General features: G+C 41.8%; 1 protein-coding gene across 20 annotated transcripts in view; it reads right to left on the minus strand.

The window, feature by feature from the left end:
- The window catches only part of LOC135255916 (CLIP-associating protein 2-like), a 131,614-nt gene that overhangs the window by 102,608 nt on the left and 15,167 nt on the right, over positions 1 to 13,839 (minus strand). For all 20 annotated transcript variants that reach the window (XM_064337825.1, XM_064337806.1, XM_064337768.1 and 17 more), the window contains exons 3-5: positions 6,826 to 6,929; positions 2,546 to 2,637; positions 1,723 to 1,798 (exon numbers count right to left, since the gene is read on the minus strand). In XM_064337825.1, coding sequence (XP_064193895.1) covers positions 1,723 to 1,798; positions 2,546 to 2,637; positions 6,826 to 6,929 — 272 coding nt within the window. The remainder of the gene's footprint in view (positions 1 to 1,722; positions 1,799 to 2,545; positions 2,638 to 6,825; positions 6,930 to 13,839) is intronic.

Raw genomic sequence — 13,839 nt, forward strand, 5'->3', positions numbered from 1 at the left:
AGATCTGATTGAGATGAAAAGTTTTTAACTCCAGGGCCCAGGAGTCAGAAGACTGAATGCAGGGAGAGCATGCAGAGGCCTTCACGCAGAGAGGAACAAACAATATCCAGCAACACAGGAGGTTTCCACTGAGGGACTAATATCATCCAAGGTTACAAGGGAGTTAATGACCAAGGAATCAGTGATATCAGGAGCTACACACGGCTTAACCACAGAGGGAACAATGATATCCAACACTGCATAGATTTATTATCATGCACTGCATAAGAGCTAACCACTGAGGAGCTAATGATGTCCAACACTGCATACACTTACCACAGTGGTAGTAATTATATAGGAACACCCAGACCTCTTTCTAGGTTCGACAAGCTAGGAACTATCACTTTGGTTCCCTTCATGTTATTCACTGTAGCACATTTGCAAGCATGTGTGGAGTTGTCTGAGAATTTCACCTTTCCAGAAGAGGTGTGCTCCCTGTTCATGCACCCTAAAGGGGGTGTGATAGTATCCCAGGCTCTGATTGGTCATTATGCACAGTGGCTCTCCAGTACTGCAGCACTCTGAGAGAACCCTGTTTCACATAATTCCACTGTGATGTTATTTCATCGGGTGCCTTGGTAACCCCTGCACTCACTGAATTGGTATCTGTAGAATTGTGCATTGTGAGAGAGCTCACTGCACAGTCAGTGCTATGTTATCTGCACCACTGAAAGGCAGAGGGAGCCAATGATCCAGAAATTCCTGATTAGGATATCACAGATTCCACAGTTAAGGCTGTACTAAAGTGAACTGTCACACCACAGAACTTCACCACCTTAAGCACTATGGACAGAGAAGTGTGAGTCGCCGTGATTGGCTGGGCACTAATACAGAGCTGTAAGCATTTGGCTGGGCCTGGTGCAATAGAGCCGAGAGTGACTGGCTAGGTGTGCTGAAGGGCTGAGATTGATCGACTGAACTTTTAGGTAGGGCTGTTATAAGTGGCTGGGCCTACAGCACGCATATCACCGATTGGCTTAGCCTGGTGTAGCAGTGATGGTGATGACCAGGTTACGAGGTGATGTGGTTGGCCAGTTGGGCGCATTGTGTGCATGGCAATGATATGCATGGTAACTACTAGAAATAATCCCTTAATGCAGTGCAGGCAGCGGTCGTTCCTCCATCTAAATTAATTTGCTAATCTTCTATTGACAGCGCCCAGACTACAGTACTGTCAGCGGCTAAACTGATTCTTCTAAAGCTATTGGGGGTAATAGAAATAAAGTTAACCAAACCCTGAATGTAATGTCCATTCACTGTGTAGCAGGAATAGCACTCGGCACATGCCAGTAATGTATTACCTATTGACACTGGACTATTCAAGGCAAGGCAAACTTGAGGTGAGTTAAATTTCCAAAGCCTTACAGGACTGGGTTTAATCAAAAATCATTTTTTGATTCGTTTTCCTCACAAGCGTAGTATTGTAAGCTATTTTTTGGGCCCTGCTTAACTCCCTAAACTCTCCAAACCATGGTTGTGCAGAGCAGTACTAATACCTGCAATTGATCTTCAAAAGTTAAAGACAGATATCAATTCCATAGTTTTAATTACACTTTTCTTGCCACGTGTTTCAAGTATTTTTTTTTTAGTAGTGAAGCACAGTAACCTGAGACAACTGACAATTCAGACACGCATGTTCGCATAAAAATGAACTGTGGACCAGTCCGGCTCAGGGACACTCACCTGGCCGTTGGAGTCGCCGGTCAGCGTGCAGAGGAACGGAACGATTTTGCTGAGGGACAAAGGCTGCGGCCCGTACCTGAGGGAGAAACGCGGGGAGAGAGTGCAAGGCGTGAGACTCTGGGGGAACCGAGGCCCACGCCTGGGAGAGACACGCGCTGCAGCATGGCGTGAGACTGACAGAGAAAAGGCTCCGCACTCCGCCAGAGCGAGGTCGCCACTCAAGCCGACCTCTCTGCGCAGGTAAGAGGATTACATTCGTGGACAGACCACATCCAGCACTGAGGAGCAGCCAGGTTTGCATTAATGTGTAGCAAAGGTGGCAATGCGCACATTCGAAAACCGTACTAGACAGTTGCAGGATCAAGTAATTATCCAGTGTTAAATGTCATAATGCTACTTAGAATATCAAGCAGAAAATCCTCCAGTAGGGGGCAATATAATAACTCTGTTGCCCTAGTTGTTTGTCGCATAGAAAACCTAGGGCTGTGTCCGAATCAGCCTCCTACCTACTGTGTCCTCAAAGTATGTTTTGTCTACCAACCACACCGGGGTTCAGACAGGGCTGACAAAAAACCAATTCAAAGCTATTCTGTGAACAGTGTGAGGTCAGTTCTAACAATGTACAATTAAAAATAAACAAACCACACACATTTAAACATAGTCCCAGCGTCACTGGTATTTAAATTTCCTTCAGCCGTCTCTGTTTATAGAGGAAAATGCTAAACATGAGAAAAGACTTGGGTGAAAGGTGTCTAGTGTGCTACGGTAGCTACAATGGGACAGGGCTGGAGTGGGGTGCACTCTCCCCGTGGATCACACTCACATGTTCAACGTGGCGGTGAGGCAAAGGCACACTCCTTCGCGGCTGCGGAAGTTCTTATGCTTGAAGCCGGGGAGCAGCCGTTCCCAAATGAACTGGGGGAAAGAAAAAACAAAACAGCAGTCACCTCAGGCCACCATAACACCTTCACCGAGCACAAGGACATCGCCTTCCAGAACTTCATGCTTGGCCCATGAATTTGTGGTCATGATTTGTTGTACCACTCACTATGAAATTGAGTGTCTTTCAAGAGTCTTGTACTATTCTCTAATGCGGCCATTTCACATGCCGTAGAGTAAGTGTTCATAGGCGGCTCAGTCATATATTATGCCTGACGCATCGGTTTACCTTGAAGCTAGAATGCCACCAACATTTTTATGATGATGGAATATTATTTTATTGTAATCTTATTGTGCATTCTGAGGGGTATTTGTATCGTATACTCATTCCAATTTACTGTGTGCTGATATGGGCTAGATGAACATAAAACATACAAGAGTGAATGATTACATATATATAGGTATGTGTCAATTTTTTCAATGTGATATCAATATTTCACCTTAAACCATCATAAGGGGCGAATTTACACGGTTGAAAATGGACAAAAAGCATTTTATTCATTTTTGGAGCGGCTTTGGATATGTTTTTGGATCTCTAAATATCTTACACCCCTATACTGATGAAAAGATAATAATTCCCACATGATAATGATGCAAAAGTGAGTTTAATGAGTCAAAACAATTGATTTGTAGTGAAATATACTATTGTGCTATAAGTTACAGCAATGCACCATTTAGACATTTTGGACAGATTAGTAGATACTAGGTACACTGCTTACTTTTTGCTTCATAGATCTTCAGTAGTTCCGCATATCACCTTCAGATTTTGCACACTTGTGGTCAAGGAGTTTATGATCCAATACGTATACGTATAGTTTTCCCTGTTTTATAAAAGTGATCTTTCAGTATTTCATTTCAAACTAAAGGAGAACTTCATTTTAGTCAGATAATTGCATTTGTGGCACTGTATTTCTATCTAAATTATGAATATACTCATCTAAGTTTTTACTGCAAATAGTATAGTTGAGGCCAAAATTTTACATACACCTAGGCTAAAGACATTCAAACTCAATTTTTCACAACTTTCTCACTTTTCATGTTACCATACATTTCCTGTGTTAAGTCAATTAGGGTATCTACTTTATTTCCATAAGAGGTCATTTCAAAATAATAGCTAAGAGACAGATGTATTTCAGCTTTTATGTACTATATCAGATTTTCAGTGGCTCAAAAGTTGGCATACATATTGTTAGTATTTGGTGGCATTGTCTTAACCGCCAACGGCTTAACTTGAATCAAACGCTTGGGGTTGCCTTCCACAAGCTTCTCACAATACTTTGCCTGAATTTTCGCCCACTCCTCCTGACAGAACTGGTGCAACTCAGTCAGGTTGTGGGCCTCCTTGCTCGGATGCGCTTTTTCAGTTCAGTCCACACATTTTCTATGGGATTCAGGTCAGTGCTTTGTGATGGCCACTCCAATACTTTCACTTCCTCATGATGCCATCTATTTTATGAAGTGCACCAGTACCTTTTCCAGCAAAACACCCCCACAACATGATGCTGCCACCTCCATGCTTCACAGTTGGGATGGTGTTCTTTGGATGAAAAGCCTTACCCTTTTTCCTCCATGCGTAGCACTGATCATTATGGCCAAACAGTTCAATTTTTGTTTCATCTGACCAGAGAACACTCCTGGTGATCACCTGCAAACTTCATTCTGGCTTTTTTATGCCGGTCTTGGAGTAGGGGCTTTTTCCTTGCGCGACAGCCTTTCAGGCCATGGCGATGTAAGATTCTCTTAATGGTGGATGTAGATACTTTAGTACCTGATACCTCCAACTCCTCCACCAGTTCCTTTGTTGTTGTCTTGGGGTTCAGTGGAACCTTTCAGACCAAAGTTCGTTCAGCCCTGGGAGTTAATTTGTGCCTCCTTCCTGAACATTGCAGGGTCTGTGTGGTCTCAAGTTTTCTTTCTGCATATAATTGTTTGTACACATGCTTGTGGTACATTCAGTTGTTAGGAAATCTCTCCTTATGGAGGTCCACTATTTTTTTCCTGAGGTCTTGGCTGAGTTACTTGGATTTCCCCATCAAGGCATCAAGGGCAAAAAGGCAGTGGCTCCAAAGATAGGCCCTTAAATACAGCCACAGGTGCCAATTAACTCCCAATTAACTTCTAATTATGACAACTGGTCAATCAGAAGCTTCTAAAAAGACAGTCAACTTGGTGTATGTAAACTTTTGACCCACTGGAATTCTGATATAGTGAATTAAAGCGGAAATAAATCTCTAATCGACTGTTTAAAAATGGCCTCTGATGTGAACAAAGTAGATGCCCTAACTAACTTGCCAAAAGAAATCTATGGTAACATGAAATGTGTGGAGTTGTGAAAAGTTTGAGTTTTAATATGTTTAGCCTAGGTATATGTAAAAGTTTGGCCTCAACTGTAAGTGTCTTGCTTCATTTAAGTCATTTTCCAAGTGATGCTCACATCTGGAGTTATAAAGCCTTAAACAGAACACCCCCTAAATGGGTGAGGATTGGCCAGATTTGGCATCTGTGAAAAGTGGTTAAAATAAGGTAGGTTGCTATGAAAGTGATAATCCATGTATATATACATAAACTATTTCAAATATCCAGTTTGCACTGGTCCAGCAGACTACGGAGAAGTAAAACAGTCCTACTGTGTGTCCCTAATGTAAAGACCCTCAACTAGCTGACGCAGCTGAGTTACAGATTCATTACAGCAAGGTAGCAGAATTATTAGTGAGAGTAACATCTCTCAGCGAGGAGAAAAACTACACCACAAGAGTAGGTAGCTCATCCAGATGGGCAGGGCAGTTTGTCAGAACACCAGCATTAGACGTGTGCCTTTGTGGTTGATATGGTCCCTTCTTTGGCGGTATAAAGAGGTTTTAAATAATTAATTTTCATGTGATCAGCTCAGAGGGCTGGTGGGTGATAGACAGCAGGGGGATGATATAAAAATACAATGACTTCCTATGGGAGAGGATGTCTGTCACCTAAATGAGAAATAGCTGGTGGCAGGGCAGGCAGCCAAAAGAGAATTTTACCCAATTTTATGAAAAACTGCATATTCATTCTTTTTTTTTTTTTAAAAAGCATTGATATCTGTACTTAGCATCAACCTATTATGTATTATATGCAGTAACTGGTATCAGAAGTGGCTAAATGGCACCAACTTCCACAAGAAACATAAATAAGCCATAATATGTTAGTGTTAGGGGACAGTAAAATAGATGGGGTAATATGTACATCCCTGCTGGCAAAGAGGTTCTAATGAGAAGGGAGAGGCTCACTTGTAACAGTTCTACCAATCAAAGAGAAATGGGCGATAATCCATTCAGGACATCTTATTACATAGTCCATTTCTTCTAATGTACAAATTCTTGCTTTCTGTTCTCCTTGTTTTCATTAAAATGTATCTAAAATATATGTCAATTTTATGAAATGATTAAAATCAATTTAGAAGTTTCATGCTCATTGCTGAAAGAATTTTGTGTGAAAGCACTACCAGTATCGTCCACTAGAGGGAAACCTCACACCTCACCCTTTCCCTATGTGAAGAAAAACTCAGGGCTCAGGTTTCAGCTGGGAACAGGGTGGCCCCTGATGAAGAAGCCGACTGGGGCTCAGCATTAGTCAGCATTTGGCTACCCACCCTTCCTCCGACCCCCCGGCTATGAGCTTTATGTTTTTGGCAGAGACGTTCTCTCTGGGCTAAATAGAAGTAGGCCTCCCAGTGTTGTACTGTGATCTCCCTCAGAGCCTGGGGAACCACACTTGATTATCTCACACAGCCAAATCTAAATGCCCTCATACCACCATGGGGCTGTGGAAGAGCCTGGCCTCATGTTCTTTTTCTGAGAAGATAAGCCAATGCTGATGTGTTTTACTGCAACGTTAAACTATAAAATGCAAAGAGGAAACAGGGTGAGCTCTTATGGAGAAGCAGACTGGTGTGGTGTTCTCACCACAGCAAAACCTAGATATTCTGCTTTGAAGTAAGAGCAATGTCTCATTCCAACTACTGTTGACAAATATAAAGAGAACTTGAAATCTTTATTAATTTCTGCGAGGGGCACTGTCCTAGGGTAGTGGCAGCAGCACTGGGCTCTGACCAGGTGGTGTTGTGGTGAGGACACTGGGCTCTGTGAGTACAATGAGGATGCGCAGCCTAAGGACCTGACCAGTACTCACCATGACTGGCGCAGTCTGCTCCATAAGCTTAAGGATCACCGCCTGAGCCTGCTCCCGGACCTGGTCTTTGGAGTCGCCCAGTCGGTCAACAAGGGCTGGGACCACTGTGGGAGAGGGGCAAAGAGAGACAGGTTCACACTCTGATGTTAGCTTGAAATGCTCCAACTTGAATACAGTGCATCATCCTCACAAACATACAATAGGCAATCATTTCTACAAAGTAGCTTTCGGATGAGCAAGCCAAATTAGGGGGAAAACGAGAAAAGGAACAAAAAAGATCACTATGAAATTGTCTGTGCTTATATAATGCAGTCCACAAGCAAAAACAGCATTTTAAACAAAAACGCACAAGCAAAAATTGTATTTGAGGAAATTGATATTCCTATTGAATCAATTAATGTGCCTGCATCATACACAAAATAATAATTTGTTTGTGTTTTGCAACACCTGAAAAGATATCGGTAATACTTAAACTCTATACCATAAAGCATGTCCAATCTTAAGCTGCTATGTGTATGGCAGTATACTTCACGTCAGGGGTGCCAAATCCTATCTGGAAAGGGCCAGTGTGGGCGCAGGTTTTTGTTTTAGCCCAGCACTAAGACACTTGATTCCACTTATCAAAGTATTCACTGGGGACTAAAGTATGAGCAGTTAATTAGTTGAATCTGGTGTCTTAGCGCTAGGCTAAAACGAGAACCTGCACCCACACTGGATAAGATTGGACACCCCGGCCATAAAGCACAGATTACACTGCCGAAAGTAGAGCAGCTGTCAAGTAGTCTCAGGATACCAAAACTGTATCATAATATAGTGGGTGCTAATTCAATATGGCTATCTTGAAATCTGCTTTGTAATATTTGCTGCATGTCTTATGACATGTCTAATAGGGACATCACATCAGTTCATCCATTCTAGAGGAATGTCCTCACCTATAATTCCATCATCCCCAGCAAGAGGTTATCACATTGCCCCTCCCAGGTAATCTATAGCGACTGCTACTAATTGAGCACAGGTGAGGATTGACAACAATACTGCCACACTGTCATATACTGATTTTAGGGAAATATAGACATGCGGCAGACATTTATAGTGTTGGAGAGTACGAGGCCTTTTTTAAAAAAAATTTAATTGCACCTGTTAATATGTCAAACATGAATTTTTATGCTGTTATGTGCTTTAATGAAGTAAGTTGCTAACAAGTTGCGATATTAAAATAAAAGGTAGCATTCATGTTACCATCACACAGGTTTCATTCTAGTCCACCTGCACAAGACTTTGGGTGGCTATACTGTAGACTACACTGTAGACTAGCTATACTTTGGTCGAAATAGTTTGATGAAACCATTCCAAAAATAAGCTCAGTGGATGTTCATGAATAACCATGGCATTAGACTTGGAGACCTTACGGTCAAGTTTTTTTTAATGTACATTTTTAGCACTTTGAAGCCATACTAAGATGGACCCACAAGGGGCATTTGAATGGGAATGAGCTGCAGCAAATATCTAGAAAACTCATCACATTTCAGTGAAATTCTCAATGGACACATACTACTCCGGATAAGTGGAAACATACCTTCATTACATTTTTGGGTGAACTGCCCCTTTAAATCAACCTTTAAGTTCAATAGGTGTTGTTTGATGCCATCCGTGACTACAACTTTCAAATGGGAAGCAACAGATTTTCCCTGCAGAATAAATAAGATGTTTATTGGCACAATTGCCAGTGCCATCTGTTGCCTCATCTGTGACCGTCTTTTCTTTAACGTACGAGTCAGCAGCCTGAGGCACACACTTCTGCCAAAGTTGTTTTCCGGAAATCTCCCTGCCATTTCTTACATGGCTGTTTAAAAATGCACGCAGGCTAATTTAGAACTGTAAACTTTTTAAAGTGGGACGTTTGCACTCGATAATGTGTTCATCGAATCTTGGGTGACATCTGTCAGATGTTCAACTTTTTTTTCGCTGACAAAGGATTACTAATTGTTCTTTATTTCACCACGATTTATGTTTTTTTTTCGTCTGTAAATGCTAAGCTGTTTTTTTTTGTGCCTGTATGGATCAGGTACAAACTGCGCAATAATAATAGACTCTGTCGATGTGCAGCGTACCTGTAGGGTACTGTTGGCACCCACAGTCACTCAAACCTTTTTTTTTAATCATTCCATGTCAAATTCCTTTCTCTGACCCGAGGCCTATTACATCAAGTAATTACTTTTATAATGATCACGGTTCATAACTAAACATATACTTATTCAGGTGACTGTGAGTGCAATGCCTACAGTGACCCCAGAGGGATTTAGATGGTAAAATGTTGACATAATTTTGGCTCATGTGCCCTTGATATACTGGAATCCCAAGACATAATCTGCAGAATGATGGCATGAGAAGTGTTATGAAATATTCACGGCAGCGCTACATAGGCTTCAGGGCATATAGTTAAAGTACAGCTTTACCAAGATTTAATTGTATCTGTAATAAGTGTATAAAGATTAGTGTCTTATGGACCCTGATTAGCTACAAACAAGGCCTACAATCATCCATCCACTCATTCATTTTCTTAAATCGCTGTAGCCTATCTCAGCATGCAGTGGGCGAGAGGCAGGAATACATCCTGGACAGGCTGCCAATCAATCTCAGGGCCCACACCATTCATTCACACATTCATACCTACAAGCAATTTAGAGTCTCCAATTAGCATGTCTTTTCTTTGGACTGTTGGAGGAAACCGGAGTACCTGGTGCAAACCCATGCAGACACGGGGAGAACATGCACACTCCACACAGAAAAGGCCTCAGTCAGGATTTAGTATCTTCCAGCAGTGAGGCGACAGTGCTATTAACTGTTCCACCATGGGGCACATAATTATTTTACATAATATGAAATCAATCTTCTAGATCCTACCAAATTATTTATGGCAAATTTCAGGAATTCTGGAAAAATCTGAAAAAATGTGACAGTGATGCGCTCTGATGGGATGCTGAGGCGGTTTGATGGAGGATTTGGATTTGTTAGTTTAGATTCTATCCCCGCCAAGGGATAGGTCAGTAATGTGTCTGTTAGTTTAGATCCATCCCCACTCAGGGATCAATCAGAAATGTGTAATGTGTTTGTTAGGTCAGATTCCACTCAGGGATCAGTCAGTAATGTGTTGACCCAGGCCCCTGGTGCAAAAGACCAGACAGGGCACACAGCCAAAGCACACTGAGCTCATCAAACGCACAGCTCTCAGAAGTTGGGAAGGGCCGTGTCACCCTGTGAGTGCCTCCAGAGATTTATTTCCTATTTATCCATCTCATTTTTAACAATTATCCATTTTTTATCCATATATATTATCCATATACAGTATTTATCCATTTTAATCAGTGCTTTGTAATCATATTATTGGCATTGCATGCATTTTGCAAATCAAAACCAAGTAAAGCTATACCTTGAGAACATAAAATGCAGATTCTGTCCATTCCTGGGTGCCACTGGAAATGACAATTTCATCTTGGTGCCTTCACACCATATTAAAAAACTATAATTTTTCCTAAGCAATCATATTTATAGGGCTATGCGAGGGGACAAACACACCTATATGGCAGGAATGGGCAAAGGGCGCCATATCTCAATCAGCCATTCAGGATCTCATGCCAACCTCTGATCTTAATAATTTAACCAGCTCAATTATGTGCATGACCAAACAATTTTGGCCACATTTATTAGTAAGCTCATTAACGAAGGCTGATAACTGTATGTATATCAATATGAATGGTTTTATTGTGATGTAATTAGTGAGTGAAATGAAACAAAAACACGCACGCACGCACGCACGCACGCACGCACGCACGCACGCACGCACGCACGCACGCACGCACGCACGCACGCACGCACACACACACCCACACACCAGAATGGAAATGCCATAATGCCTTTTTGGAGGGGTAAACGTTTGAACATATAGCTGCAGGGAACCAAACAACCCTATATTGTGGAGGGGTGGGGTTTGTTGCCCTGCTGCGGCCTTAAGTAAGGTGCTCCCAGAGGACTGCAAAAGGAGGAACACTGAACATATGTTTGGCCAAACTCCTGGCCTCAACCCTCAATCACAACACTCTGTTCCCTAGGAAACTGGCACAATGTGCATTTATAACCACATGGATGGGGGGGTGGGACGTCCATGAACAGGCCGGGTGACAGGAAGGGGGAGGGGTGCTTCTCTAGGTAAAGGGGCCGCACACAATTGTCCCATTGTTACAAGGCTGTGACACCATGTCATCAGCAGCCGCAGTGAAAACATTCCCCCGCTCAGAAAGGCGCACTGTTCGCTCGTGACATCATCCCCAGCTCCAGCGGTGGGCCCTGGGAGGGCCGGCTTGCCGACCAGCCCTGAGCAGCACAGAGCCGTAGAATGACAGCCCTGGGAGGCAAGAGAGCTAGTCTTCTCTTATTGTTCTCTCAGGAACAAACAGCTGCATTTATTCACATACAAATTTAGGAAAGAGGTTTTCAACATTTTCTGATCCAGAAACCTCCACCCAAGCACAACGACATCCAGGACACCCCCATCGTAGGTTAAAATGGGTTATATTTACAGGAGGTTTTATATATTGAAATATTTACCCAAATCTACATACAGTCATTACACATCACGTCTGGCCAGGGACCCCCTACAATACCTCAAGGGACCCCCAGGAATCCACGGTCTGCCTGTTATCAAAATATCAAACCTGCAGTCACTTGCTCTTCATCTTAGTGCATTTAAACTTGCTTCAGCTAACCAGTGGGAAAGGAGATTTGTTAAATGTCATTCTCTTATTTCCATAACTTTCAACATGCAAAGGAATGCGCCATTATCCTAGAACCTGATATTTAAAGTACATACTGTAGCGTTAGCATTTCACACTAAATCAACACACTAGTGCTTGTGCGGAGCTCCTTCACTGCACCTCCAGTTTAAAACTAGGGGAAAAGTCAGCCATATGCAAGGGTGGGGGTAGAAAGAGGATATGCAAGTATGACACACAAATTTAAAATAATAACTCAAACAAAAAATCTTAAGCGCACTTTGGCAAACATAATTATTGAAATAATCCCTTTTTGTTCAAATAAAATAGAACAATGATTGGCTAATGACGTGGTATAATATTAAAGCATGATATCTTCAGTAGCTCATTTAGGTATTTAAACAAGAACATGTTACATGTAATTAGCCTAAAAGGGCTAGTTTAACTTGCTACTAAGCCACTATTGCCGTAATCAGGAAGACCAAGGGGCCAATGGCTCCTCTGCTTTCAACCCCATCACTCTTTTTTCAAACACCAGTGAGTCTCATGTCTTGCTCTGATAAGACCATGTAAAAGACATTACAGAAACAAGACCAGGTCAAAACCTAGTATATGGCTGGACCGGCCGACCAATGGTGTAACTTCATCACTCACTCAGTCAGTCACAGACATTCGCGTTTGCAGGGCTGGCCCTGCTGTTGCAGTCCAGCCAAAAAGAGACAATAATATTAGAGCCCGTTGGCAAGCCAGAGAATTATTAAAAAAACATTGTATCTACAGTAGACTACCCTTAGATAGAATTGCTCGCTAGCAGTCTAATGTTAGAAGATGAAAAACATTTCCTGTCCAGCTAACTTTAACTAGCTAATCTTTCAGTTGTATCTAGCTAGCTAGTTAGCTGGTGGGTAATAACACACACCCAACTAGAGCACATTATGGGTTCTATTTTAACAGTCACGGCCAATTGTGAAATGCTAACGGTAATTCAAGGCGCTGGTAAATTAGGGCGTGTACAAGTAAAATTCAGTAATTTCACTAGGCTACAGCACAGGTGTAAAAGAGGCTGGTTTGACTGGAATAAATTAAATGTGGGTGTAATAAGGGGTATGCCAATCAGATCGCCCCATTTCTCTCCCTTTAAAAACAGCGTGTCAGCACCACAACTGACTGCTAATTTCGCCATGGCCAAAGAGCAAGTGTGTTATGAGAGGCGCCATTCCAAGCATCTCAGTGAACCATTACTCTTGATATTAAAACACATATGAGACTGAATTGTTTTAATTTTCATATTTATTTCCCCCTCAAAGAAAATATATTTTCCAATTATATGTCAATTCTTGTTTATGCTTCTTTGCTGTAATTTTTGTTTAATACCACTACTTTTTGAAATATCACTACTTCAACTAGGTATAGGCCTAATTCATTTCAGACACGCACTTGATAAGATGAATGTACACTCACTAAAGAAACAGGTCTATAGCCATTAGCCAACCAGTCCCTGCTCTCTTATGCATTTTTTGCATCTATTTATACACAGCTTTTGCATTTCTTAAAGTCATTTATGTAGCTGGATACGTACTGAAGAAATTCAGATTAAGAACTTTGCTCAAGGGTACAATGGGAGCGTCCTAGATGGGAACTGAACCTACGTGTATTGTACCACCCGATCAGCACAAACATCTGAAATGCATTTTTAACATTCCAAAGGTTTGCCCAATCATGCACAAATAGTCATGACAAACGCACAAATAAAGGAAAGTTGACTATGTGTTCTGGTCTCAATGTTGACACAAACGGGTTTACTGCAGACCATGGAACTACCTAACCTGATGCATGTGACTTGCTCCCAGCAGCATTTGTGCTCATGTTGTCAAGAAAATACAGCCCTAATTATCAGTCAGTTTAATTATCCATTTTACTTTATGTTTCAGTCTCAGCTACTGGTACTCATAGTTCCTTGTCCGTCTCCACTGTACCACTACATCAGAATTAGCAAATCATCGGTTTCTTCGAAGGTAAGAAAGCACTCCTCCTTGCTGCTACCTCTGACAGCTTGTTAGGAGTACCTCTACCACTATAATTAGGCATGCTCTGCTCAATAGATTATATTCTTATAATAAATAAAGACAACATACAATATAATGTAGGCTAGTAAGTTAGCCCCATATGCCTAATTTAGTTCAGAAATGTCAATTCCTTTTATTCCTAAAGCAATCAAGGTACTTCCTTCAGGCTTAGTAAGGTT

The sequence above is a fragment of the Anguilla rostrata genome, chromosome 1, assembly GCF_018555375.3.
Source record: "Anguilla rostrata isolate EN2019 chromosome 1, ASM1855537v3, whole genome shotgun sequence".
Taxonomy (NCBI): domain Eukaryota; kingdom Metazoa; phylum Chordata; class Actinopteri; order Anguilliformes; family Anguillidae; genus Anguilla; species Anguilla rostrata.